Source organism: Nomascus leucogenys, chromosome 5, assembly GCF_006542625.1.
Source record: "Nomascus leucogenys isolate Asia chromosome 5, Asia_NLE_v1, whole genome shotgun sequence".
NCBI classification, from domain to species: Eukaryota; Metazoa; Chordata; class Mammalia; order Primates; family Hylobatidae; genus Nomascus; species Nomascus leucogenys.
The window spans coordinates 23,575,106-23,602,317 of NC_044385.1; the positions used below are offsets into that span (position 1 = coordinate 23,575,106).

The window sequence follows — 27,212 nt, forward strand, 5'->3', positions numbered from 1 at the left end:
TTCACCTCTGGGGATGCCAGATGTCCCCAGAGCAAGTCACACACTGTGTTAATTGAGTTCATGCCATTCATGATAGCTAACTTCAGCTGAGCCCCCACTTCTTTTCAGGCAAGTCCTTTTATTCATCTTTGGTTGACTTTTCTACAGTTGGATGTTCTAGAAGGTCTTCTGCAGTCTCTCCGAATTACTTTCTTTTCTCTTTACATAGGAACCAGATTAGAACAATCACATGAAGAAGCCCAAGGGATCTTCTGAAAATGAAAATTAGATAATTTCACTTTCCTGCCTAAAACTAGCAACTTCTCCTCCACTTAGAATAAAATCCAAACTTTTAATATTAGATTGTGAAGTTCTGTAGATTATTTGTCTTTGCTCTTATCTGGTACCATTTTCTTCTCTGCTTCTTCCTGCAGCTTTTAAAATATTTCTTGAATATGCTAAGCTCATTCCCACCTTAGAGTCATTGGTGATAGCCATTCCCACTGTTTGTATTGCTCTGTCTCCAGATACTGTCATTGCTGGTTCCTTCTGGATTGCAGCTAAAATGTTAACCTCCTTGGAGAGGCTTTTCCTGAGCACGCTGCCAAAAGTAGCTATGTAGTTCTCAGTTATATCATCCTGATGTAATCCTCTGCAGAAGGCCCGTCACTCTGACTTTGTGTGTGTTTGTTAGTTTATTGCTCCTTTTATCCTGAGAGCCCCAAACATATGCACTAGAATGTAAACTATTTAAGGGTAGAGACCTTGTTTATCTTGTTCACTGCTGTATCCCCAGCTCAAGGGGAGTGCATTGTACCTAGTAGATGCTGTAGAAATATTTACAGAATGAGGAAATGAACTTCTAGCTGCTCCTGGTAACCTCCTTGCATTCAGCAAATTACCTTGCTTTATTCTTTATGGAGATAATTGAAACCATCCATTGTGTGCTTCCTCAGTTTTCTTTTTTTTTTTGAGATTGAGTCTCGCTGTGTCGCCCAGGCTGGAATGCAGTGGCACGATCTTGGCTCACTGAAAGCTCTGCCTCCCAGGTTCACGCCATTCTCCTGCCTCAGCCTCCCGAGTAGCTGGGACTACAGGCACCCACCACCACGCCCGGCTAATTTTTTGTATTTTTAGTAGAGACGGGGTTTCACTGTGTTAGCCAGGATGGTCTCGATCTCCTGACCTCGTGATCCATCCGCCTTAGCCGCCCAAAGTGCTGGGATTACAGCTGTGAGCCACCGCGCCCAGCCCCTCAGTTTTCTTACTCTGTACCTCAGATTCCCTCTGTGTGTCTCCATTTTCTTCTCATTTTCATAGAGGAAGAAGTGTTCTATCTTTGCCAGAGCTGTACTCTGTTCCTTGACACTTTTGATCCCACTTATTCCTCTTGCTCACTTGAATTTAATAACCTTTACTATGTGATGAAGAGATGTAAAGGATTTTCTTTCTTACAACTTTTTTTTTTTTTGAGATGGAGTTTTGCTCTTGTTGCCCAGACTGGAGTGCAATGGAACAATCTCGGCTCACTGCAACCTCCGCCTCCCGGGTTCAAGCAATTCTCCTGCCTCAGCCTCCCGAGTAGCTGGGGATTATAGGCATGCGCCACCACGCCCAGCTAATTTTGTATTTTTAGTAGAGATGGGCTTTCTCCATGTTGGTCAGGCTGGTCTTGAACTCCGTACCTCAGGTGATCCGCCATCTCGGCCTCCCAAAGTGCTGGTATTACAGACATGAGCCACCACGTTATTTTTAAATTATCACATAATTTCCCCCAGTATGCATAAACTATAGTTGAGCTAACAATTGCTTTATTTACAAACATTTAAATAAACAATCTTGTTTTAATAAGGCTGCAGTAAAAATCCTTTTAGGAACCTCTTCTGATCCTATGCAAGCATTTCTCTAGGGGGTGGATGCCAAAAATGGAATTCTTTGGTTAAAAGTTCATACATTTTTTAAATTTTCAAAAAAAATTTTGTTTTTCTTCTTCTTTCCTTCCCTCCCCCTCCTCCTCATGCAGTAATTGACGTGAAATATTTTATTTTTTTATTGAGACAAGGTCTTGCTGTGTCGCCCAGGCCGGAGTGCAGTGTGATGCAGTCTTGGCTTGCTGCAGCCTTGACCTTCTAGGCTCAAGTGATCCTCCCACCTCAGCCTCCTGAGTAGTTGGGACTACAGGAATGTGCCATCACACCCAGCTAATTTTTGTATTTTTTGTAAAGATGGGGTTTTGCTATGTTGCCTAGGCTGGTCTTGAACTCCTGGGCTTAAGTGATCCTCCAGCCTCAGCCTTCCAAAGTGTTGGGATTACAGGCATGAGCCACTGTGCCTGGCCAGGTCACACATTTTTTTTTTTTTTTTTTTTTTTTTATTGTGTATATTTAAGGTATACAACATGATGTTATGGGATACCAATAGGTAGTAAAATGTTACTATCATGAACCACATTAACATAAAGGTTCACACATTTGAAAATGTACTATATGTTGTCAGAGTTTCTTCTGCAAAGGTTATATCAGTTCATACCCTTTCCAGTTATTTCTAGATGTATTCCTCATCAAGTTATAATATTTTAACTTTTACTGAACTGATAGCTGAAAACCTGACTTTTGTTTAAATTTGCATATTTCTGATTTCAAATGTGGTTGCCTGTTTTTTCATTTGTTCATTGGCCATTTGGCTTTTTGGTTTTTGAAATTGTTTCTTTATATCCTTTGCTCGTGTTTACTCTGGCTTTTTCCCTTCCCTCTTGATTTGTAGGCATTTAAAAACCATTCAGGATCTCAGGCCTATTTGTGTGTTCCTAAAAAAAAAAATTCCTTATTCCAGAGGTGTAAATGTATTCCCCTATTACTTAATTCTCTAAGTGTTAAGCCTTTCTTCTCCTCTCCTGTCTTCTCTTCTTTCCTTTTCCATTTCCTCACTACCCACTCGTGTATTTGCTTAGTGAATATTTCTCGGATGCCTGTTATGTGCTAGGGACTGCACTTGATTGAGAGGGATACAGAGATGAAAGTTGCCTCCGGGTGTCTTACGGGGCACAAAGAGAAACAAGTATCCACAGACATTTATAATACAATGTGATAGTTGCAGTAATACATGTGTTTCATCTGCAGGAGAAAAGGGTGCTGGGGGGGGATGATGAATGATAGAAATGGCATGTTCAGAGTCACATAGGCAGGAATGCCCTGTCAAGGAGATACAGTCATGTGTCAATAATGGTGATATGTGCTGAGAAATTTGTCATTAGGTGATTTCGTTGTTGTGTGAGCATCATAGAGTGTACTTACACAAATCTAGATGGTATAGCCTACTACACACCTGGGCTATATGGTATACAGCCTTTTGCTCCTAGGCTACAAACCTGTACAGTATGTTACTGTATTGAATACTGTAGGCAATTGTAACACAGTGGTATGTATTTGTGTATCTGAACATATTTAAACATAGGAAAAGGTACGGTAAAAATATGGCCTTACAATCTTATGGGACTGTCAACATGCAGTGCATGACCGTAGGTGTGGTTGGCACATGAGTGTTAGTAGGGAGCTTTGAGTGCCTTTGAAGTGTCTATTTCAGCTTATGCAGGCCTATGCGTGATCTTTTGCCATCACAGGGCCATCGGGATGTTAGCCTAGAGCTTGTGAGGAAGTCCATATCCTTCTGGGGCAGTCCAGCGTGGACAGCAAGCTACTTTACTTCCTTTGAGTTCTCTCTTTGCTCCTGGAACCTGGAGATTTTACTTGTTTTGAGTACAGCTTGTGTGTGTGTATTTTGTAGGGGTGGGTGGAAGGGCTACTCAGAATTTCTTTTGGAGCGTTTCTCTCTAACTATGGTGTATCTTTTTTTGGGGGGGTCTTAGAATATGTGTGATTTATAAAAGGGGATTATCTGTGTCAACTCAGTATGTTATGTTACTGGAAGTAGAACCAGAACTGCATTTTGTTGCAGCCAAGCAGATTAAGTTCAGGGTTGGTTCACCAAATTGGCTGGTGAATGCCTGCCTGCTCTGTTCTCTGCCCATGTTTATTTAAGGTGTTGAGATAGTGTCCTTGATTACTGATAAATGTGTTGAGTTTTCTTAGGGTATTTCAACATTCTTATATTTAAAAATTATGTTGACATTACTGGAGTTTCATTGATTTTAAGCAATTGCCTCCTCAAACAGTGTGTCTCGTTTTTATATCCAGATCCCCTGAGATTGGAAGATTTTTTTAGGACAGCTTGAGATATATTGTTTCTCCTGAAGCTTCTATTTTTACTGGGTATTTAGGTGTGCCCTTCTTTTTGTTTCCAGAAAAATTCTGACACTGGTATTCTCACTGGAAGAGGGGCAAATATAGATACATTTTACAGCAGTAAATAGACTTTTATTTGGAAATGCATAGGTCTGATTTTTTTAAACACTGTTTGTAAAATTATAATTTAAAAATAGCCTGTATTGAAAACTACGATTTAAAAAAAAGACTAGGCTATTTAGAAAGTTGCTTTTTAATTTTTTCTTTGTATATTCAGAGAATCATGAACATTAGTGTTAGAAGGGACTGTCTGATCTAATATAGATTTTACAGAAACTTATGGAACCAGCGAAGTTAAATGGAGCGCCTGTGGCCAGCGCGGAGCCCACTGGATTTAGACTGCTGAGCTCCCGACAGCTGGCCGAGATGCATTGCCCTTTCTAGTATTCCACCCTGGCTTGACTCTGTGTGTGTGGAAAATCTGTGTTACTTCATTTTCTAAGACGTGTTTTAATGAAAAAAATTTACCTGAGATACTAAGCATTTGCTGTATCCATAATGTATAATTTGCATGAAGGATAGATGATAAATGATATGTTTATCTTTCTTTTACCTGAAAATAATGTGGTTTCTACTCATTTGCTTTAGAACGTCCAGTTGCGGATAATGAGCGAATGTTTGATGTTCTTCAACGATTTGGAAGTCAGAGGAACGAAGTTCGCTTCTTCCTTCGTCATGAACGCCCCCCTGGCAGGGACATTGGTAGGTAGTGCTCTGTGAATTGTGACAGATATTTAAGCTTTTATTTTGTGCTGGAAGTAGTAGGTGGCACATGATGAGAAGCCAGGTAATTTGAGAGGTGAAGGAGAGGTTAGGAAGTGGAAACAGTGGAGATAGGCTGTCGAGGGGAGAAGTTTGACTATAGTTGTTTCATGCAGGTGGGAAGGAGTCATTAGAGCAGGGGGTTGGAACTCTAAGAAAGGAAATACTCGTTAGGGTTAGGGTCCCTGATTAGGTCCTTCCACAGCCCTGAGGCAGAAAGTCCTCTTAGACAAGAGGAAGGATCCCTCTTCCATAATAACAGGACAGAAATAAAACTGTGGCAGATGTGGCTAAATTTGTGCATTTTGTGGGAGTAAGTTGAGGGATTTCTCATCTAAAAACATTTGTTTTCTCTGAGGTAGGAGCGATGATGGAGGTGGGTGGGAAGCTGGAGCTGTTTTGGAGATTAGGAGAGAGGGCTTACTAGGGAAGCCAGACTGCTGGGAACCATTGAGGCCAGTTGAGATTAGAGACCATGAAACCATACATGATTTTTCTCCAGTGGTGGTCTACAGCCCAGGTGGGTTGTAAGAAGAGAAGAAAACAAACGTGTCTAGACACATTCTTTCTAGGCAATTGTCTAGAAAACCCAAGGTTTCTAGACAAATTCAATGGGAGGTCAGTGGGACAGGGGAGAAAAGGGTATTGGCAAGGTGATACCTCAGCTGGGTGGGGAAGAAGTGAAGACAGGAGGGGCTGTGGGGAAAGAGTAGACAGAGTTAAGAGGCTGTGAGTCTCAGTTAGATGAAAGAACAGGTATGAGAGGAAATGACTGAGATGCCTGAGATTGAAAGGAAATAGTGGTCAAAAAACAGAAGGTTTGAATTGAAAATTTCGGAGGTAGAGGGCTTCTAGTGTTGTGGTCCCAGGTGGGGCCCTGAAATGAGGCTGAATTAGAGTGGAGACGAGAAAGCTAGAACTGAGAGGTTAGCATTTGGGCGATAATGTCATCCAGAATGAAGGCAGGACTTGGAGGTAGAGAGAACAAGGGAGTCAATTGGTCACATCGTTAGTGACCAGGGATTGTGACCAGAGTTTATAGATGACTGTAGGGGGAGGGTGGAGAGAGAGTGTGGGTGGGAAGCAGCAGTAGACACTGGGGACACAGCCATCCCTGTGACCCAGCAGTCTTGTAGGATGTGGGAGAACGAGCAGGGTTATTGGACGTTATAAAAGCTCAATTTTGGCTGAGCGTGGTGGCTCATGCCTGTAATCCCAGCACTTTAGGAGGCTGAGGTGGGTGGATCACCTTAGATCAGGAGTTTGAGACCAGCCTGGCCAACATGATGAAACTCTGTCTCTACTAAAAATACAAAAATTAAGCCGGGTACGGTGGCTCATGCCTGTAATCCCAGCACTTTGGGAGGCCGAGGCGGGAGGATCATGAGGTCAGGAGATCGAGACAGACCATCCTGGCCAACATGGTGAAACCCCATCTCTACTAAAAATACAAAAATTAGCTGGGCATGGTGGCACGTGCCTGTGATCCCAGCTACTCGGGAGGCTGAGGCGGGAGAATCGCTTGAATCAGGGAGTTGGAGGTTGCAGTGAGCCGAGATGGCGCCACTGCACTCCAGCCTGGCGACAGAGCAAGACTCATCTGAAAAAATGAAAACACCAACAACAAAAAAAACCAAAAATTAGCTGGGCGTCTGTAATCCCAGCTACTTGGGAGGCTGAAGTGGAGGAATCGCTTGAACCCGGGAGGCGGATATTGCAGTGAACCGAGATCACACCATTTGCACTCCAGCCTGGGCGACAGAGTGAGACTCCGTCTCCAAAAAAAAAGTTCAGTTTTATTAACTAACTGTTGCATTAACACAAGTGTCTATATGGTACCTGACCATTAGGAATGATTACATTTAGAGTATGGGTTAGCTGAGGGGCAGAATCGACTTAGTTTGGCCCCTTCTACCCTACAGATGAGAAATGCTGATACTTAGGGGTTAAGTGACTTGTCAGAGGCCAGACACCTAGAGGCAGAGCCAGGAGTGGAACCTGAATCACCTCAGCCAAGCTACCTGGTTGCCTTTCAGTATCACTGGTGTCTGTAATTTTATTTTAAGTAAACATGTATTTTTTTCCGTAGGCTTTTTTTTTTTTTTTTTTTTTTTTTTTGTAGTTTTATATTGGCATTTACATCTTATTTTGTTTTTTTTTTTGTTCTCTATTTACATCACTTGCACTCTTTTCTAATTAGTTAAATTTTACCCTTTCATCTACCTGTTCAAATATCTTGCTGTATAGTACTGGATAAATTATTAAATAGTCTCTCAATAGTGCAATATGCAGTTTCAGTGTCAGTAATGTGAGAAATATAATCTGAAGATAAAGGAGCTGTTTTCACATTGTCACAAAACACCAGTGCCACATAGTGTTGAAATTGGGATAAAACAGGATTGTTTTTCAGTCCCCTTTATTAAGGTGTTAACTTACTGTTTTTGGTCTAGACCTCTCGATTAAGGATTACGAGACTGTGACCATATTCTTTTTCCAATTCATTTAGGACCTGTGACCCTGAATGTATATGAAATTATGTTTAAGGCTCTTGCTTCTTACTTTAATTAGGTAACTGATTATACAAAGGAGAAACTAGTTAAGTGCTGTCTCTTTGAAACAGCAAAGAAAGCAATTATTCTGAAATTATAGAAGTTTTTTTTCTTACAGAAATATTGTGGCAGATTACCTGAGCTATTTTGTCAGATAATTGAGCTGCATTTTAAAAATAAAAGCTGATTGTATTAGAATTAGGTGTAAGTGTGATACTTGGCTCTGAGTAGACGTGTTTATATATTTGTTTATTAGCAGTGGGAATTTGTGCTAAGATTCCTGACAGTTATAACAGACATTTTACTTAAGTTTCTTGTGAGGTAATTTGATAATTTTTTTAATTTCTGGGAAGTACAGGTATGAGCTTAATTTAATGTATTTTTTAAATTCTCCGTTGGTATTATTTGTTTCTTATAACGTATTAGTTTAAATTAAGACATTTCCTTTTATGATACATTAAGTGGTACTGGAAGACCCATGTATTTTGGCTTTAAAAATTCTTTTTAGCCAGAAAAGCAGAATATATAGTGTTTCTGGATAGTACCTTCACAAAGTTAAACAAATGTTTTGCTTAAATAAATGTGGAAGTACTTCATAGTACTTACAAATTACCACAAAATGTTTGCAATAAATCAAATAATTAAGATACTACTTGTTCCTTTTTTAAGTGCGTTATTCTCATAATAAGTTAAAAATATTGTTAGTGAGTACACGGATGCATTGATGTAATTTTCAACTATTTCAGTGAAGCTTTTCTTGATTTAACTACTGAGTAGCTAAATAGATGACTAGGAAGAGCAACTATAAGCAAATGGTATGAATTACTCATAGTCAGAAGTATATTAAGTTTGTTAATTTTTCCTCCTTTGGTATGTGAATCAGACAGCTTTCCTAATGAATAGGTGGCATGTGATATTTAGTAGTGCTGAGTATTCACTGTTCCATGAAATTAATTTTGCAAAACACACTGAGTAATGAGACCTTAAGTCCATTGCTATTAGAAAATATTTTGTTTTAAGAATACATTCAACTTAAAATATCAAACAACAGTAATGACAGAACTCAGAAATGAACTGGTTCTTAAAATATCTGTCAACTCTAGTGTTAATGCATAGTTTTTGAATTTTGTCCTTAGTGAGTGGACCAAGATCTCAGGATCCAAGTTTAAAAAGAAATGGTGTAAAAGTTCCTGGTGAATATCGAAGAAAGGAGAACGGTGTAAGTTGTTCTTTTTATCCATACTACATATACCACAGTGATACATATTTTTTAACTTTAAATCTTATTCATTATTACTTTGTTATTAAATGGGCTAAGGATGGCCACTTTTTAAAGGTTATTTTAAATTTGTTTCATAGAAACTATTAATTTTAATGATCTCTATATGGCTGACTATTGGGAGAAGTTGTATGTTTAATGTGACACAAATTCAGACAAAATAAATGCTGAGCAAGTTTGAAGAAGTATTTCTTATTTGGTGATTTTATTTGTTACAATCATCACTTTATTAAAAATGCAAAATTGGCCGGGTGTGGTGGCTCACGCCTGTAATCCCAGCACTTTGGGAGGCTGAGGTGGGTGAATCACCTGAGGTCAGGAGTTCAAGACCAGCCTGACCAACGTGGAGAAACCCCATCTCTACTAAAAATACAGAATTAGCCAGGCGTAGTGGTACATGCCTGTAATCCCAGCTACTCAGGAGGCTGAGGCAGGAGAATCTCTTGAACCCAGGAGGCAGAGATTGCGGTGAGCCTAGGTCATGCCATCGCACTCCAGCCTGGGCAACAAGAGTGAAACTCTGTCTCAAAAAAAAAGAAAATTATGTCTTTATACTCTTGCTATTTCATGTGAATTTGAGCATGCATCTTTGGTATATTTTGAAGACATTTCTTTTCAGAGGTCCCTATTTTTAGTGCCATTAGGGATTAGCTAAATTACCTTTTTCCAATCATCAGTACATTTATAGTAGAATTCAGATGATCTTAAGTACCATTTTCTCCTACGGTGTCTTTCTTCAGATTCTTCTTTTCTTTTCTTTGATTTACTTATTTTTATTTTTATTTTATTTTATTGTTTTCTGGGATGAAGTTACATTCTGTTGCCCAGGCTGAAGTGCAGTGGCGTGATCTCAGCTCACTGCAACCTCCACCTCCTGGGTTCAAGCGATTCTCTTGCCTCAGCCTCCCGAGTAGCTGGGATTACAGCTGCTTGCGACCACACCCAGCTAATTTTTGTATTTTTAGTAGAGTCGGGGTTTCACCATGTTGGCCAGGCTGGTTTTGAACTCCTGACCTCAAGTGATTCACCCACCTCTGCCTCCCAAAGTGCTGGGATTACAGACGTGAGCCATGGCGCCTGGGCTTTTCTTTGATTTAATAATTATCTTATAATGATGAAAGGATGATATGCAGATGATAAAAATGATCTTAGCCATTGTTTTAGTGCATATGGACACAATGTATCTCCTCCTCCACCAACTAGAGGCTGAGGCACCCGGATGACTTGAAGCCAGAAATTTGAGACTAGCCTGGGCAACAAAGCGAGACTGTGTCTCTATTAAAGAGATATATTATATCTTTATATATATATATTTAAAGCTGCCAAGTGTTTTCAAAGCGATATTATTTTACATGCCTACCCGAGTTTTATTGTTTCCACATCCTTGCCAAAGTTTGGTATGGTCAGTCTTTTTAATTTTAGCCATTAAAATATATGTGTAGTGGTATCGCATTGTGGTTTTAATTTGTATTTTTCTAATGACTAATGATTTTGGACATCTTTTCATGTGCTTATTTGCTCTCTGTGTTGCTTCTTTGGTGAAATTATTGGTTCAAATCTTTTGCCCAGTTTTTTGCTCTCCTACTGAGTTTGAAAGTTCTAATAGTCTGGATCCAATTTTTTTTTTTTTTAATGGAGCATACTTTTAGTGTTGTATCTAAGAACTCTTTGCCCAACCCAGGGTCATAGAGATTTTTTTTTCCTTTGTTTTCTTTTGGAAGTTTTGTAGTTTTCAGTTTTAACCTCTAAATCTATGATCCCTATTTTTTTTTTTTTTTGAGACAGAGTCTCGCTGTCACCCAGGCTGGAGTGCAGTGGCGCGATCTCGGCTCACTGCAGGCTCCGCCCCCTGGGGTTCACGCCATTCTCCTGCCTCAGCCTCCTGAGTAGCTGGGACTAGAGGCGCCCGCCACCTCGCCCGGCTAATTTTTTGTATTTTTAGTAGAGATGGGGTTTCACTGTGTTAGCCAGGTTGGTCTCGATCTCCTGACCTCGTGATCCGCCCGCCTCGGCCTCCCAAAGTGCTGGGATTACAGGCGTGAGCCACCGCACCCGGCCTATGATCCCTATTGAGTTAATATTTGCATATGGTGTGAGAATCAAAGTTCTTTTTTTTTGAGACAGTGTCTCACTCTGTCGCCTAGGCTGGAGTGCAATGGTGCGATTTCGGCTCATTGCAACCTCCACCTCCTAGATTCAAGTGATTCTCCTGCTTCAGCCTCCCAAGTAGCTGGGATTATGGGCACCCGCCGCCATGCCCAGCTAGTTTTTGTATTTTTAGTAGAGACGGGGTTTCACCATATTGGTCAGACTGGTCTCGAACTCCTGACCTCAGGTGATCCACCCGCCTCGGCCTCCCAAAGTGCTGGGATTACAGGTGTGAGCCACTGTTCCCGGCCCTAAAGTTTATCTTTTTAATATGAGTATCTAATTGTATAAGTGGTATTTATTGGAAAGATTATTCTTTTTCCACTCAGTTGCTTTTGCACCTTTGTCTAAAATCAGTTGCCTCATGTATGTTGGGCTATTTTTGTACTCTCTATTCTGTTTGATTGATCTACTTGTCTATTTTGACGTCAATACCACATGCATTGGTCACTGGAACTTTTATAAGTCTTGAAGTCAGGTAGTGTAGGTTTTCCAGCTTGATTCTTCTCAGAGTTGTTTTGGCTATTCTAGATGCTTTGTACTTCCATATGAATTTTAGAATCAACATCAATTTTTACAAAAATACCTGTTTGGATTTCAGTTGAGATTTTGTTGAATCAATTTGAGAAGAATTGCTGTCTTGACAGTATTGAGCCTCCAATTCATGAACACGGTGTAACTCTCCATTTATTTGGATTTTCTTTCAGCAGTTTTTGAGATTTTAGTATATACATCTTACCTATTTATTAAATTTATCCCTAAGGATTTCGTATTTTTGATACTATAAATGATATTTAAATTTAAAAATTTTAAATTTCTAATTGTTTCTAATTTTTTTTTTTTTTTTTTTTTTTGAGACGGAGTCTCGCTCTGTCGCCCAGGCTGGAGTGCGGTGGCGCAATCTCGGCTCACTGCAAGCTCCGCCTCCCAGGTTCATGCCATTCTCCTGCCTCAGCCTCTCCGAGTAGCTGGGACTACAGGCGCCCGCCACCACGCCCGGCTAATTTTTTTGTATTTTTAGTAGAGACGGGTTTTCACTGTGGTCTCGATCTCCTGACCTCGTGATCCACCAGCCTCGGCCTCCCAAAGTGCTGGGATTACAAGCGTGAGCCACCGCGCCCAGCCTGTTTCTAATATATTGAAATGCACTTGACTTTTGCATATTGATTTTTTTTTTATCCTGCAGTCTTGCTGTGTAACCTATTTATCTGGTAGCTTTTTTGTAGATTCCATAGCATTTTCTTCATAGATGATTATATTGTCTGTGAAGGCAGTTGAACTTCTTTCTTACCAATCTGGATGCTGTTTATTTCTCTTTCTTGTTTTATTGCATTGGCTAGAACCTCTAGGACAATGTTGAATAGATGTTGTGAGAGTGGATGCCCTTGCTTTGTTTCTGATTGTCTTGAATTTTTTAGTGCTAATGTATTTTTAAATGATATTCCAATGACTAAATTCTAGGTTTGCTGCCAGTGCCTCAATACCATGTTTAATATGATCAAACACTTCTGTTGTGATATAAATTACAGAACAAGGTAATTCTGAATTGTTCCATTTATATCCCTGACTGTCGAAACTATTTAATTTTAAACTTACAAATTAAAATAAAAGATTATTGTGTATTAGTATGTTTTACATCTTAAAAAGTCAATGTGGTGAGTATTAATATAAAAATTAATGGTCTGCTTAATATTATGAAAGAAAAATCGCTAAATAATTTTGTCACAGTTGGTTCAGATGAAGCTTTTACATAGACCTTTGAGGGTGGAATCTCTGTGGTAGTTATATAGTAAGCTGGGATTGTGTTTGTGTTTTTACTTGTAGGTTAATAGTCCTAGGATGGATCTGACTCTTGCTGAACTTCAGGAAATGGCATCTCGCCAGCAGCAACAGATTGAAGCCCAGCAACAATTGCTGGCAACTAAGGTAGTATCGTCTTTTTTTTTTGGAGATGAAGTCTCACTCTGTCGCCTAGGCTGGAGTGCAGTGGCACGATGTTGGCTCACTGCAACCTTCGCCTCCTGAGTTCAAGTGATTCTCCTGTCTCAGCCTCCCAAGTAGCTGGGATTACAGGCAAACGCCACCACACCTGGCTAAATTTTGTATGTTTTGTAGAGATGGGGTTTCACCATGTTGGTTAGGCTGGTCTCAAACTCCTGACTTCAGGTGATCCGCCCACTTCGGCCTCCCAAAGTGCTAGGATTACAGGCGTGAGCCCCCGTGCCCAGCTGGTAGTATCTTCTTTTAAAAGACCTAACAGGCCACTATTGTTAATGTATGTTTAAGGCTATTTACATTCTACCCCCATTAAGCCAATTACCTCACAGATATGAGGTGACATTATCAACCCAAAAGCCACCTGCTGTTTGATGCTTTCTTTGTGCTCTCTTTAAGTCCTTACTACAGCATTTTGTAGAAATCTTTATATCATCCTAATTGTTCAAGATCTTTCTGACTCCTGATTCTGATCAAGATTAACCATGCTATGTTGGGTATCAGTCAGACAGGAAAGGCGGAAAGAGCCCTCCATCTTTGCTCCTAGGAACTACTCTGGGCCACAGCAAGAGGAATATTAAAGTTCTAACATGGTATGGTTAATCTTGGATCAGATTAATCTAATACTGTCCCCTTCTGGAGCTTGGCACCAATAATGGGCTGCTTGCCTTTATTTGGGGAACATTCTTTATCTACAAACTAACCGTAGTCCTGGCCTTGAACAAGGAAAATATAAGAAGCCACTCCGTTACCATCAGAACTGCTGCTTCTCCTGCCAGCCATAGGCTTCCAATCTGATCCAAAAGCCAACAGACCTTTCTCTGTAAAGGGCTGCATAGTAAATATTTTGGGCTTTGCAAACTTTGCTGCATCTGTTGCAACTACTCAACTCTGCTGTTATAAGCAGTCATGGATAATAAGTAAACAGATGGTGTGGCTGTGTCCCAGTAAATCTTTGCCTACAAAAACAAGACAGCAAGCTGGATTTGGCCTGCAGGCTATAGTTTGTCAACCCCTGGTCTAAACACCCAGAATCCACAACTAACAGTCCTTTAGTGATTATCAGGTCACTGAAGCAGGGGTAGACAATTGTTGGTTTGTCATGGGCAAAGTTACCCAATAGGGCTTTGAAATAATGGCCAGGAATTCTTCAAGGCAGTTCTCAAACATGCAGTGTGGACTTCCATGTCATACTTCCTAGGGTTCCTGTGCATCCATTTCTGTTTGTAATACCAGACCCCAGTTTTTCCAAAATCATATATGTCATTGCTTCTCAAACTTTAAGATACATACGAATCACCTAGGGATCGTGTTGAAAATGCGTATTCTGATTCAGTAGGTATGAGTTGAGGTTTGAGCTTCTGCATTTCTCACAAGCTTCCAGGTGATGCTGATGGACATTACATTGAGTAGCAAGGATATATAGTCAAATAAAAAGGCTGGTTGTTGAAGAACAAATCTCTAACCTTTTTAGTCTTCACGGACTTAAAAACAAGTCCTTGTGGGTTTTTTTTTTTCTTTTGAGATGAGTTCTCACTGTGTTGCCCAGGCTGGACTTGAATTCCTGGGTTCAAGTGATCCTTCTGCCTTAGCCAGGGTTTTTGTTTTGATTGTTTCCATGTTACTTATATGTTCTAGGCATACTAATCTAAGAAATAGTTTACTTGTGACTACAAATTGTGTGGCTCCGTTACTCAGTTTTAGTTAAAAATTTTAATGTAATAAAAACAAAATTTCTGCTATAACAAAAGTACCTTGGGGCAGGGGAAAGAAACATTTTCAGATTCCATGATTGCAGCTTTCTAAAGGTGTTAAATATATCTTTAGCTCTTTTCAGTGACCATTTATTGAGTATATACTATGTAAAATATCATTCAAAGACATTTACATTTCACATTTCATTTAATCTTCACTGTAGTAACATTGGTAGTTACTATTGATCATCCCTGTTTTATAGATGAAGAAACATAGACTTGCATACTTGGTGAGGTTATGCAATTTGTTCAGGGTCTCATAGCTAATAAGTGGCAGAGCTTGGGTTTGAATCTAAATGTACTCCAAATCTTGTGCATTTAAATACTTTCTTATAATGCTTCCCATTTCTACATGAGCTGCTTTTTAAAATTGTTGCAATAGTTTATGAAAACTAGTTCAAGAATTGCTGCATCCTTGCTGCATAAGAACCACTTGGGTTAAAAATACTGATTCCTGGATCTTATCCCCAGAAGATTCTAGCATGGGCTCAGGAGTATCTGTTTTGAACAGACTTCCAGTGTGATTCTGATGGCAGTGTTTAGGAAGGTGAGACCAGACCAGGGTTACAAGTGTACCTCAATCTCAACATCTTTAAGTGTTGCGGTTAGGCTATTTTGAGCTTACTGGTGTACCTGCCTAAAATGACATACCTAATGATTACTTTTATTTTTAGGAACAGCGCTTAAAGTTTTTGAAACAACAAGATCAGCGACAACAGCAACAAGTTGCTGAGCAGGAGAAGCTTAAAAGGCTAAAAGAAATAGCTGAGAATCAGGAAGCTAAGCTAAAAAAAGTGAGAGCACTTAAAGGCCACGTGGAACAGAAGAGACTAAGCAATGGGAAACTTGGTGAGTTGTTCCTCATAGATTTACTTTTTTATACATTTATTTGTCTGGTTTTTTTTGAGACAGGGTCTTACTATGTTGCCCAGGCTGGTCTTTTGAACCGTGGCCTCAAGTGATCCTCCCACCTCAGCCTCCTGAGTAGCTGGGGTTACAGGTGCAAGCCACTATGGTTGATCTGTAGATAACTTTAAAGGGAATCTTTTGAAAAAATATAATTTACTGCAGTTTTGATGCTGCATCTTCCTCTGAATTGAATTCAGCTGTTGAATGTTTTATACAGGATTTCTAAGATACCTTTGGCAAATGTAGCATTTTTTCCCCTCTTAATATTTTTTGACTGAGAATTTGATGAAGGCGAGGATTTTTATTCATATAATAGCTCCATCTATTACAATACCATTTTAATCAGAATGTTAGTGATTTAATAGATCCACCTAATCTTATAAAATTGAAAGTTCTAAAGAAATTTTCATTGTTTTTAAAATTTGGAGTTTAATGATATTTTTAACGCAAATTCCGATGAAGATACATTGAGATTGAAGCACAGAGATTTAGAGATGTCTCTGTTGATTTCAGTTGCTTCTAAAAGAAGTTGGTTGCTTCTAGGACATTCTGAAAATTTTTTCTACTGTTTATTAGAAAGTTTATTGTAAAGCCCGGTTGCCTGGGAAGTAGTCCATTCTTATTTTTCTTTTCAACTGTTGTTGTTGTTGTTCTCTCTCTCATCTAGTGGAGGAAATTGAACAGATGAATAATTTGTTCCAGCAAAAACAGAGGGAGCTCGTCCTGGCTGTGTCAAAAGTAGAAGAACTGACCAGGCAGCTAGAGATGCTCAAGAACGGCAGGATCGACGGCCACCATGACAATCAGTCTGCAGTGGCTGAGCTTGATCGCCTCTATAAAGAGCTGCAGGTAGACTGTAGCTGTTTGCTAAATGCTGTACAATCTCCTTTCCAGAAACAGAGTTGCTCATATAAGTAGCAAGAGGTGCTAGATTTCAGTTGCCTTTCCTTAAACAGAAGGCAGGTTGTGGGGGGAACCCAAACTCCAGAGAATCCGGAGTAAACTTTATAGTACCCCAGACAGGAAATTTGAGACATTCCTCATAACCACAGCTGGTGGTCTTGCACAGGTGTCACTTAATTTTAAACCATGAGATGATAAATGTGGAGGGGTGGAGGGACCTCATATTTTTAGAAATTATATAATAGTTAACCATGTGATTAACTGTTTGAGACATTTTCTTCCTACTCCTTGGCTACCTTTTTTCCCCTCTTTTATTCAGCTAAGAAACAAATTGAATCAAGAGCAGAATGCCAAGCTACAACAACAGAGGGAGTGTTTGAATAAGCGTAATTCAGAAGTGGCAGTCATGGATAAGCGTGTTAATGAGCTGAGGGACCGGCTGTGGAAGAAGAAGGCAGCTCTACAGCAAAAAGAAAATCTACCAGTAAGTGGGCCGTTTTGTAATGGTTTGGGGGAGGAGGGAAAAAGATGACCAGCCCAGTGAGGTTACTCATAGGCACCTTCTTCAGTATCATTACTCAGTGTGCCCTCAGAAAACAGACGCTGTTTATGGATCCTCAAAAGACAATCCGCCGCTTTTTTACTTTTTAATGTTATTACCTGTGTAGCTCTGTTTGTCTTTCTAATACAATAAAGTGTGGGTGAGAGTTCATTGGGGAGTGTTTATTTTGGAATGTTTTTTGTAGACTCTGTGGCTAGATTCTGAAAGTGCTCATTTTAAAAAGTCAGAAAATGTCACATCTTAGTTTGTAAGTCTGATCACCTGAGATGATTTTTAATACTAAAGGACCTGTGCTTCTTTCCAGGTTTCATCTGATGGAAATCTTCCCCAGCAAGCCGCGTCAGCCCCAAGCCGTGTGGCTGCAGTGGGTCCCTATATCCAGTCGTCTACTATGCCTCGGATGCCCTCAAGGCCTGAATTGCTGGTGAAGCCAGCCCTGCCGGATGGTTCCTTGGTCATGCAGGCTTCAGAGGGGCCGATGAAAATACAGACACTGCCCAACATGAGATCTGGGGCTGCTTCACAAACTAAAGGTAAAAAGTCCTGCACAGCCTAGTTCTTCCCTGTCCCCACTATTCTTTCTCCCAAGTTTGAGTTTAAAAAAAATCTCTCTTTGTATTCATTATTCATGTTTGAATTCTAAAAATCCTTTTGTATTCTTTGCTAGTGTAATGATAAGTTTAAAAAATTAAAATTGATACCATGGTTGTACAAGGATGATTTTTCTTAACCCTAAATAATACAATTCTATTCAGGAAATGAAATAAAATATAATATCTTTATAAACCTGAAAATTGTTTTAAAAAGTTCCTTCTTGTTACTCAGGAAATTTTGATCTGATATTAATAACTTGAGAACTTTTCTTTTTGGGTAAAAACATACGTAAGTGTTGGTGGTGTCATCTGTATAGAATGTGAGGTTCTGAATCTATTATGTTGATGAGTGGTGTTAAATATTCATACCTGCTTACATGTGAGAATTTGCTGATAATTTTTAGAATAACATTAAACATACCAGGAGATTAAAAGTGAAAATAGCAGAGGCTCCTTGTGTTAGTGATCTTTGCATTCTGTGTACTTCTCAGATACATGGAGAGGTACAAGCCATAGTTTCGTAGTGGGAGGAGAAAGTGTGGGGAGAACTGTAGAAAAATTGGGGTAAAGTATCCTTTAATGACCTTACCATTCAGACCCCTGGACAGAAGAAGTAATAGCCAGTATTGTCTCTGTTCTCTAACAATTATCATATGCAAAAAAATAGCTGATTTTCAAATTATTTGTTATTTTACCATAACTACTACTGTGAAGCAATAGTACCATGCAGTCTGGATTTTATTGTGGAAAGAGTTATATTTGCTTTGTTTCTGTAAGGAAAAATGAAAGCAGTGGCTTTTGAAATTTAAGTGTCAGTGTAGAAAAAAACCTGAATATACTGATTTGGGAAAGACTGCAGTTGAAGTCCTGGACTAAGAATCCACATATTTACTTTTGTGTTGTGCATGTATCACTTAAAATATCATTTATAAAATACACCTTAGACCCTTAGGTCTCTTGAATTGGAAATTGTTTTCTGGGTGTGATGGTGATGTTTTCTAATACAGTGAAGAATAATGTGTCTTTGCTGGTTCAAGCAGACTTGCTGTGACTAATTTTAAATTGCTTGAATAAAGTGGAAGAATCTTAAATTAGAAATATAAAATATAATACAGTATTTTCTAAGTAAATTTATTGGGGTATTGTGAGTCTGGAATTTAAAGCTGTTTTTAGAGATTAAAAGTCTTAGCAGTAAAAATCATTAAAAATCTCTTTAGAATGCTGAGTTATTTGTAGCTGCCTTTCTGTATTTTAGGCTCTAAAATCCATCCAATTGGCCCTGATTGGAGTCCTTCAAATGCAGATCTTTTCCCGAGCCAAGGCTCTGCTTCTGCACCTCAAAGCACTGGGAATGCTCTGGATCAAGGTGAGATTTATTTGTGCTACTCCTGAACATTAAATTTTGGTCATCTGAAAGGTGCTGTGTATTCTTTTTGGATAGTCTGTTTTCTCTTTTCTTCTTTCTTTCTTTCTTTCTTTCTTTCTTTCTTTCTTTCTTTCTTTCTTTCTTTCTTTCCTTTCTTTCCTTTCTTTCCTTTCTTTCTTTTCTTTCTTTTTTTTTTATTTTTTAAAGTCAGGATCTCACTCTTGTCACCCAGGCTGGAGTGCAGTGATGCGCTTATGGCTCACTGATGAAGCCTCCACCTCCTGGGCTCAGGTGATCCTCCTACCTCAGCCTCCCTAGTAGCTGGTACTACAGGTGCATGCCACCATGCCTGGCTAATTTCTGTATTTTTTGTAGAGATGGGGTTTCACCACGTTGCCCAGACTGGACTCCTGGGCTCAAGTGATCTACCCGCTTCCACTTCCCAAAGTGCTTGGATTACAGGTGTGAGCCACTGCACCCGGCTGATAAACCATTTTCTAGTGTGTTAACACTAGAAATATTTAACAGTATTTATTTCCAGAACACCTTAATTTAGCTGGAGAACTCAGGTACGATCATTATAGTGCTTGGGTTATCCTTTTATTAATTTAATTAAAAAAATAGGAACGTGCTTTGTGGACACAGATTTTCAGGGAGATTTAGGGGAGAGAAACTTACGAGTGAATGAGATACTTTATTCTAAACAGTTTGAATGTCACTGTGATTTTTTTGTCTTTAGTTGATGATGGAGAGGTTCCGCTGAGGGAGAAAGAGAAGAAAGTGCGTCCGTTCTCAATGTTTGACGCAGTAGACCAGTCCACTGCCCCACCTTCCTTTGGTACTCTGAGGAAGAACCAGAGCAGTGAAGATATCTTGCGGGATGCTCAGGTACCTACGAATATCCTGGTTTTTAAAATTTAATAGTAATTCTATAATGCAGTTTTTAGAAGGGATAAAGTATTATGTGAGGGAGAGCAGAAGACACAGGATGTACCTAGGAGATTAGAAAATACATTAGCATTCTGTTATTTTAATTTCTCTTGCGTGAGTCTGTTTGTGGTCTCACACCCGGTGGGAGAATGGCTGACATGCTTGTTCTGGGTCATATTTCATGTGATTCTCTAAAAAATATAAGTGCATTGAAGAACACTGTATTTGTATTGTTCAGGTATCTTATTTCTTCAAAGTTACAAAATGCTTGTGTGGTGAATTTTCTGTAACTGTTACAGTCTTAATCCTTGATAACCAGGTTATGTGTGAGTGCTCCAAGTTAGGTGTGTTTTATTACAGTTGTCTAGATTGCATGAAATTCCAGTGAACAAGAATGGTTTCCCATTATTGATGCCATCTGAATATGAAAGATGACATTAAAAGTTTTCAAGTGGGCACTTTAAATGTATTAAAATTGCCCAGATAGGAAGTGGAAACAAGGAGGAAGTCATAAAGGAGAGAGATTGTATTGCATTAATGAAGTCCATTATTAAATGTGAGTAAATACAGAAATTTAAAACTAGTTAACAGCCAGGCGTGGTGGCTCACACCTGTAATCCCAGCACTTTGGGAAGCTGAGGTGGGAGGATCACTTGAGACTAGGAGTTCGAGACCAGCCTGGGCAACAAAACGAGACCCTGTCTATATAAAAATAAATAAGTACATAAAACAAAACAAAAGCTAATTAAGAATTAAAAAATATGAGCTTATATGGATATATTTTCCGAGATGGAGTCTTGCTCTGTCGCCCAGGCTGGAATGCAGTGGTGCAATCTTAGCTCACTGCAACCTCCACCTCCCAGTTTCAAGAGATTCTTCTATCTCAGCCTCCCGAGTAGTTGGGACTACAGGCGCCTGCCACCATGCCTGGCTGATTTTTGTATTTTTTAGTAGAGACGGGGTTTCACCATAGTGGCCAGGCTGGTCTCGAACTCCTGACCTCGTGATCCGCCTGCTTCGGCCTCCCAAAATGCTGGGATTACAGATGTGAGCCACTGCACCCGGCCAGAGCTAATATTTTTATAGTGTATACTTACATTTGTGAAATTAGGTTATCTAGAACATCCTATGTACCCAGTTATATAGTATTTTAACTGGCTTTTTATGTGTGTGTTATAGGCTGCAAATAAAAATGTGGCTAAAGTACCACCTCCTGTTCCTACAAAACCAAAACAGATTAATTTGCCTTATTTTGGACAAACTAATCAGCCACCTTCAGACATTAAGCCAGACGGAAGTTCTCAGCAGTTGTCAACAGTTGTTCCGTCCATGGGAACTAAACCAAAACCAGCAGGGCAGCAGCCAAGAGTGCTGCTGTCTCCCAGCGTACCTTCAGTTGGCCAAGACCAGACCCTTTCTCCAGGTTCTAAGCAAGAAAGTCCACCTGCTGCTGCCGTCCGGCCCTTTACTCCCCAGCCTTCCAAAGACACCTTACTTCCACCCTTCAGAAAACCCCAGACAGTGGCAGCAAGTTCAATATATTCTATGTATACACAACAGCAGGCTCCAGGAAAAAACTTCCAGCAGGCTGTGCAGAGCGCGTTGACCAAGACTCATACCAGAGGGCCACACTTTTCAAGTGGTAAGGTTCTTCACGTTCGTAGGTGACGTGCTTAAGTTCTATACCAGAACTTAAGCCATCCCTCAGCAGACAGCAAAATAACTAATCCCTATTTTGACTGACGCTAAGGGTTTTTAACTGTGGCTTCTGTTCTTTACTGGGAGTTTGAAAGAGTGCTTGCTAAAAGTCTGTTCCTACAGTAGTAGGCACTAAAGATAATAGATGAATAAAGTGTGGTCTCAAGTCTGGAGGGGCTTATTGGTGAGGGGGAACCAAATATACATGGGTCATTACAGTGCAGAAGGAAGGTGTGCGTCTTCACTGTAGGTTGACCAGATGTTCTTGTCACATAGAGGACTGGACCACTGCCCGTGTGTGTGTGTGTGTGTGTGTGTGTGTGTGTGTGTGTGTATGTATATATATATATAGAGAGAGAGACATGTACATAGACATGTATATAGAGATACATATATACACACATCACACACATATATGTGTGTGTCTCTGTATATGTATGTCTGTGTCTCTGTATATGTATGTCTGTGTCTATATGTCTTTATATATATTATTATCATTAAAAATATTCTGTACTGTGGACGGGCACAGTGGCTCACGCCTGTAATACCAGCACTTTGGGAGGCAAAGGCAGGTGGGTCACCTGAGGTTGGGAGTTCGAGACCAGCCTGACCAACATGGAGAAACCCCGTCTCTACTAAAAATACAAAATTAGCTGGGCGTGGTGGTACATGCCTGTAATCCCAGCTACTCAGGAGGTTGAGGCAGGAGAATTGCTTGAACCTGGGAGGCGGAGGTTGCAGTGAGCCGAGATGGTGCCATCGCATTCCAGGCTGGGCAACAAGAGTGAAACTCCATCTAAAAAAAAAAAGATACATACATACATATATATGTATATATATTCTCTACTGTATTTTAAGTCATTGTAATGGGGACATAGCCACTAGCTAAATGTAAAAACATAAGGTTAGTTTGTGTTAAACATACAGTTTGGAAATTTGTTGGGTTCTTTCTAAATTATTACATGTTTTAATTGAATGAAAATAGCTTTGTAGTCATGAAATAACCATGTAATTGTGACCTAAGATGCCACAATTAAAATTAGCAAAGAATCAGTATATCTGCTACCTCTTACCCTTTTCTTTTCATGGGTCTTTAGTGAAAATGGAATAATTTGGGAATTAGATAATTTTAATATAATCAGAATGTTAACAGGGAATATCTTTGGTCAAGCTATAAGTGGTTCTTAATAATTTTATAAGCCAAATAGAAGTTCTCACGTTGATTCACTTTTGAAAAGTGAAAGATGGGATAGTACATGTTTAGTTTTAATCTGGACACATGAGGATTATCTGTTTTCATTGATTCTTAACGTTTTTCACATTTTGTTATTTTAAATTTGGATGCTACAGTCAGTGATTTCTTAAAATTGGCAACATTTTCTTATTGTTTCATGAGATATGGTGCATGTTACAATCAGTGGGGATTTTGATTCTGTAATAAGTTTATTATGCAAAGATGGATTCCCTCCTTTGTCATTTGTTATTTTTAAAAATTAATTATATTTGAAGGGGATTATGTAGTAACAACTATGAAATTAAAAGAGGCTTTAGTTATTGTTAGCTGTTTCTGTTTCTTGCCAGTTTTGTTTAATTAATGCTAATCAGGGCTTTTTTTTTTCCTTTTCCAATTAGTATATGGTAAGCCTGTAATTGCTGCTGCCCAGAATCAACAGCAGCACCCAGAGAACATTTATTCCAATAGCCAGGGCAAGCCTGGCAGTCCAGAACCTGAAACAGAGCCTGTTTCTTCAGTTCAGGAGAATCATGAAAACGAAAGAATTCCTCGGCCACTCAGCCCAACTAAATTACTGCCTTTCTTATCTAATCCTTACCGAAACCAGAGTGATGCTGACCTAGAAGCCCTACGAAAGAAACTGTCTAATGCACCAAGGCCACTAAAGAAACGTAGTTCTATTACAGAGCCAGAGGGTCCTAATGGGCCAAATATTCAGAAGCTTTTGTATCAGAGGACCACCATAGCCGCCATGGAGACCATCTCTGTACCATCATACCCATCCAAGTCAGCTTCTGTGACTGCCAGTTCAGAAAGCCCAGTAGAAATCCAGAATCCATATTTACACGTGGAGCCTGAGAAGGAGGTGGTCTCTCTGGTTCCTGAATCATTGTCCCCAGAGGATGTGGGGAGTGCCAGTACAGAGAACAGTGACATGCCAGCTCCTTCTCCAGGCCTTGATTATGAGCCTGAGGGAGTCGCAGACAACATCCCAAATCTCCAGAATAACCCGGAAGAACCAAATCCAGAGGCTCCCCATCTGCTTGATGTGTACCTGGAGGAGTACCCTCCATACCCACCCCCACCATACCCATCTGGGGAGCCTGAAGGGCCCGGAGAAGACTCGGTGAGCATGCGCCCGCCTGAAATCACCGGGCAGGTCTCTCTGCCTCCCGTAAGTAATGTACTATCTCATAGCCTTTTCCGGAGTCCTTTACTTTGTTATGATCTTCTTGGTGGTCACATTCATCTTCTCCAGTTTGCATTTTTATTTTACGATTCCCTTGGCACAGAGTGGATCTTATAAATGTTTTCATAATGCAGTTTATTCAATATAAAGAACATTTTTCAGTTTTAGAGAGAACCCATTTATTTGTGAAAGAAACAGAGTTTTGTTCTTATCCCTATAAACACTGCATTTGCTGCTTCTTCTCTAGCTGATGTCACATATTAGGGAAGCAGCACCCGACTGGGACTCAAAAGACCTGGGTTTGAAACTTTTGATTACTAGCTTAGCTGTGTGAAATCAGGCAGATGGTATAACTTCTCTCACTGATGATGTCAATCTTTTTCAAAATTTTCTAGCAGTGAAATTTTAAAAAATGAAATGTTAGGTGAAACCTCAAACTTAAAACAGTGGTAAAATTGGAAGGGTTCTGGATGAAGTGAGGGCAGGGAGGGGTAACTGGGCTGAGGGGGCCCCTCTTCAGCCTCTTCCTCCCCTTCAACGAAGTCTGAAAATCTCTGGCTAACATGGTGATCCCTAAGATTTGTTTGTACTTTAACATACGAAAGTTATTCTAAAATTTTGTATGTTTTGACTTGAGTGCACCTTCTACACTCCTTCCAAATAGTAAGCTTTTGTTTGAAATTTAAGTTTCCATCCTCTCACTTTGAAATAGGTGAGAGAAAATAAAAATCCCAGAATGTCTGAATGAAGTCTGCTTTTTCTTTTTTTTTTTTTGGAGACAAGAGTCTCGCTCTGTCGCCCAGGCTGGAGTGCAGTGGCGCAATCTCGGCTCACTGTAAGCTCCGCCTCCCGGGTTCACGCCATTCTCCTGCCTCAGCCTCTCCGAGTAGCTGGGACTACAGGCGCCCGCCACCACGCCCGGCTAATTTTTTGTATTTTTTAGTAGAGACGGGGTTTCACCGTGGTCTTGATCTCCTGACCTCGTGATCCGCCCGCCTCGGCCTCCCAAAGTGCTGGGATTACAAGCGTGAGCCACCGCGCCCGGCCTGAAGTCTGCTTTTTCATAGTTTAATTTGAAGCCACTTTGCTTCAGTAAGCACGGAAGGAAGTAGGATGCTGAATGATGAATTTAAATCCTGGTGAAAAGCAAAATAGCATTAAAAGAATTTTTTAAATGTACTTTGCATGTTTGATTCCTTATTATCTTTTAGATATGATAGTATTCAAAGATAATGATTGTCCAGAGTTATTTTTAACAATTGGTTACAGTAAATGTTTGCTTAAAAGTTTTATGTGCTAAATATTTGAAGCTAGAAAAAAAAGTTTTAAAATAGAGGTTAACAGTTTAACAACCCTGTGCCTCCTAAGTTCTGAGGCTTGACTCTCTTTGAGTTTTAAACATAAGAAAAGAAGGAAGTTTTATGCCACATTGGGCAAAACCAATCCATGTTACAGCCACTTGTTATTTTCTGGCCTTTTTGTTGCTGTGTCAAAATAATCCACATTTTCAAGGAGAAAAAAGGAAAACTAGAATTGGTAAAAGTATTATACTTTCTTTTTAAGATTCTGCTGTTCTCTTCCTAGAAAGGTGTCTTACCTTTTCCTTCTGGTTTTAAGTAAAATAGAAGCAACTATCTCGTACATTCTTTAACAGTGGGATTGGCAAGTGTCATTACACTGTACTGCTTATGACTTGTATTAACCACAGTCAGCTAACATTCAAAGAGCAACATTTTAGCCATTGCACGTTGTGAAATATATTGTCACTTAATGTTTTTTAAAACTTGGCAATTTTCCACATCTGAGATAAAAATAAAGTATGTGGAGTACATATATCACACCTCACAACAGTAAACGTCTCTACTTCGTTGGGTGTGTTTAAGAAACCTGTTTTACAGGATACTGGATCTAGTCTTTAAAATTTTGCCTTTTTTTTTTTTAAGCCCGATTCATTAAAAGTTTAAGCTGGTAGGATTTCTCCTTGTTATACCTAAGACAGACTAATAATCTGTATTATTTACCTTAATTATATGCTTTCCCCCGAGGAGGCATTCTGGTGTGAAATGGTTAAGATGGCAGAATTTAAAGAAGCCAGCTTACCTGGATTTGCGTCTCAGCTCTGCCATTTGCCAGCTGTGTGCCTTGGTTTCCTTATCTGTAAATTAGGGATCATAGGGTTTTTGTGAGGGTTAATGAATAATCATTCAATATAGGTTAGCTGTTGTAGTTGTGGGCTGTGCTGTTGCCCACTTTAAGAGAGTGGAGTTTGCTGTAATCTATTAGATAGGCAATCTAAAGACCAGTCTTGGCTAATTCTGATACTTGACAGAACGCTAGCCTATTTGCCACTTCTGATTATACTCTTAGTTTAATTCATACTATAACATATAACCCAAATGTCATTACGTTAGATTTTATAAAGTTATGTTCCTCCAACTTTGCTCCGTGGTATTTACTTTGTAAAAATTCATTATGCTGCATATCAGATTTGTATACTTTTCTGAATAATGTTATACTTCAATAAAATGTGCCAAATCTATATTGTTAAAGTTCCTTTCACTAATTTAGCTGAGAAGTCATTCCTTCCCATTTGCTGCTGCTGTTCTCTTGCATAGACCAGGATCCTAAATTTTCCACCCATTTTCTTTGCAGGGTAAAAGGACAAACTTGCGTAAAACTGGCTCAGAGCGTATTGCTCATGGAATGAGGGTGAAATTCAACCCCCTTGCTTTACTGCTAGATTCGTCTTTGGAGGGAGAATTTGACCTTGTACAGAGAATTATTTATGAGGTATGATTATAATTAGTAAATTTTTTTTTTTTTGAGACAGAGTCTCGCTCTGTCACCCAGCTGGAGTATAATTGATAAATTTTTAAAATATGACCTTGTATTCTGTTTTAAAGCTCTAATTAGAAAGCTACTGTAGAGAAATTGTATTTTAAAATTGTTTTCCTTTTAGGCATTGTGGGGTTGTGTTCAGGAACTCTTGGCCTCGCTTTAGAATAGGCTATGCTATTTTAAAGGTATGACCATAGAATTGTCATCATTTGGAAGTTCAGTT

At 39.5% G+C, this 27,212-nt stretch overlaps 1 protein-coding gene across 1 annotated transcript in view; it reads left to right on the top strand.

Moving 5' to 3' along the window:
* Positions 1–27,212, top strand: part of TP53BP2 (tumor protein p53 binding protein 2) — a 66,754-nt gene that overhangs the window by 26,348 nt on the left and 13,194 nt on the right. Inside the window, exons 3-14 of the mRNA XM_003275065.4 lie at positions 4,869–4,982; positions 8,728–8,810; positions 12,843–12,944; positions 15,442–15,616; positions 16,344–16,525; positions 16,899–17,063; positions 17,446–17,674; positions 18,990–19,100; positions 19,840–19,988; positions 21,210–21,672; positions 23,361–24,136; positions 26,804–26,941. Coding sequence (XP_003275113.1) covers positions 4,869–4,982; positions 8,728–8,810; positions 12,843–12,944; positions 15,442–15,616; positions 16,344–16,525; positions 16,899–17,063; positions 17,446–17,674; positions 18,990–19,100; positions 19,840–19,988; positions 21,210–21,672; positions 23,361–24,136; positions 26,804–26,941 — 2,687 coding nt within the window. The remainder of the gene's footprint in view (positions 1–4,868; positions 4,983–8,727; positions 8,811–12,842; positions 12,945–15,441; positions 15,617–16,343; positions 16,526–16,898; positions 17,064–17,445; positions 17,675–18,989; positions 19,101–19,839; positions 19,989–21,209; positions 21,673–23,360; positions 24,137–26,803; positions 26,942–27,212) is intronic.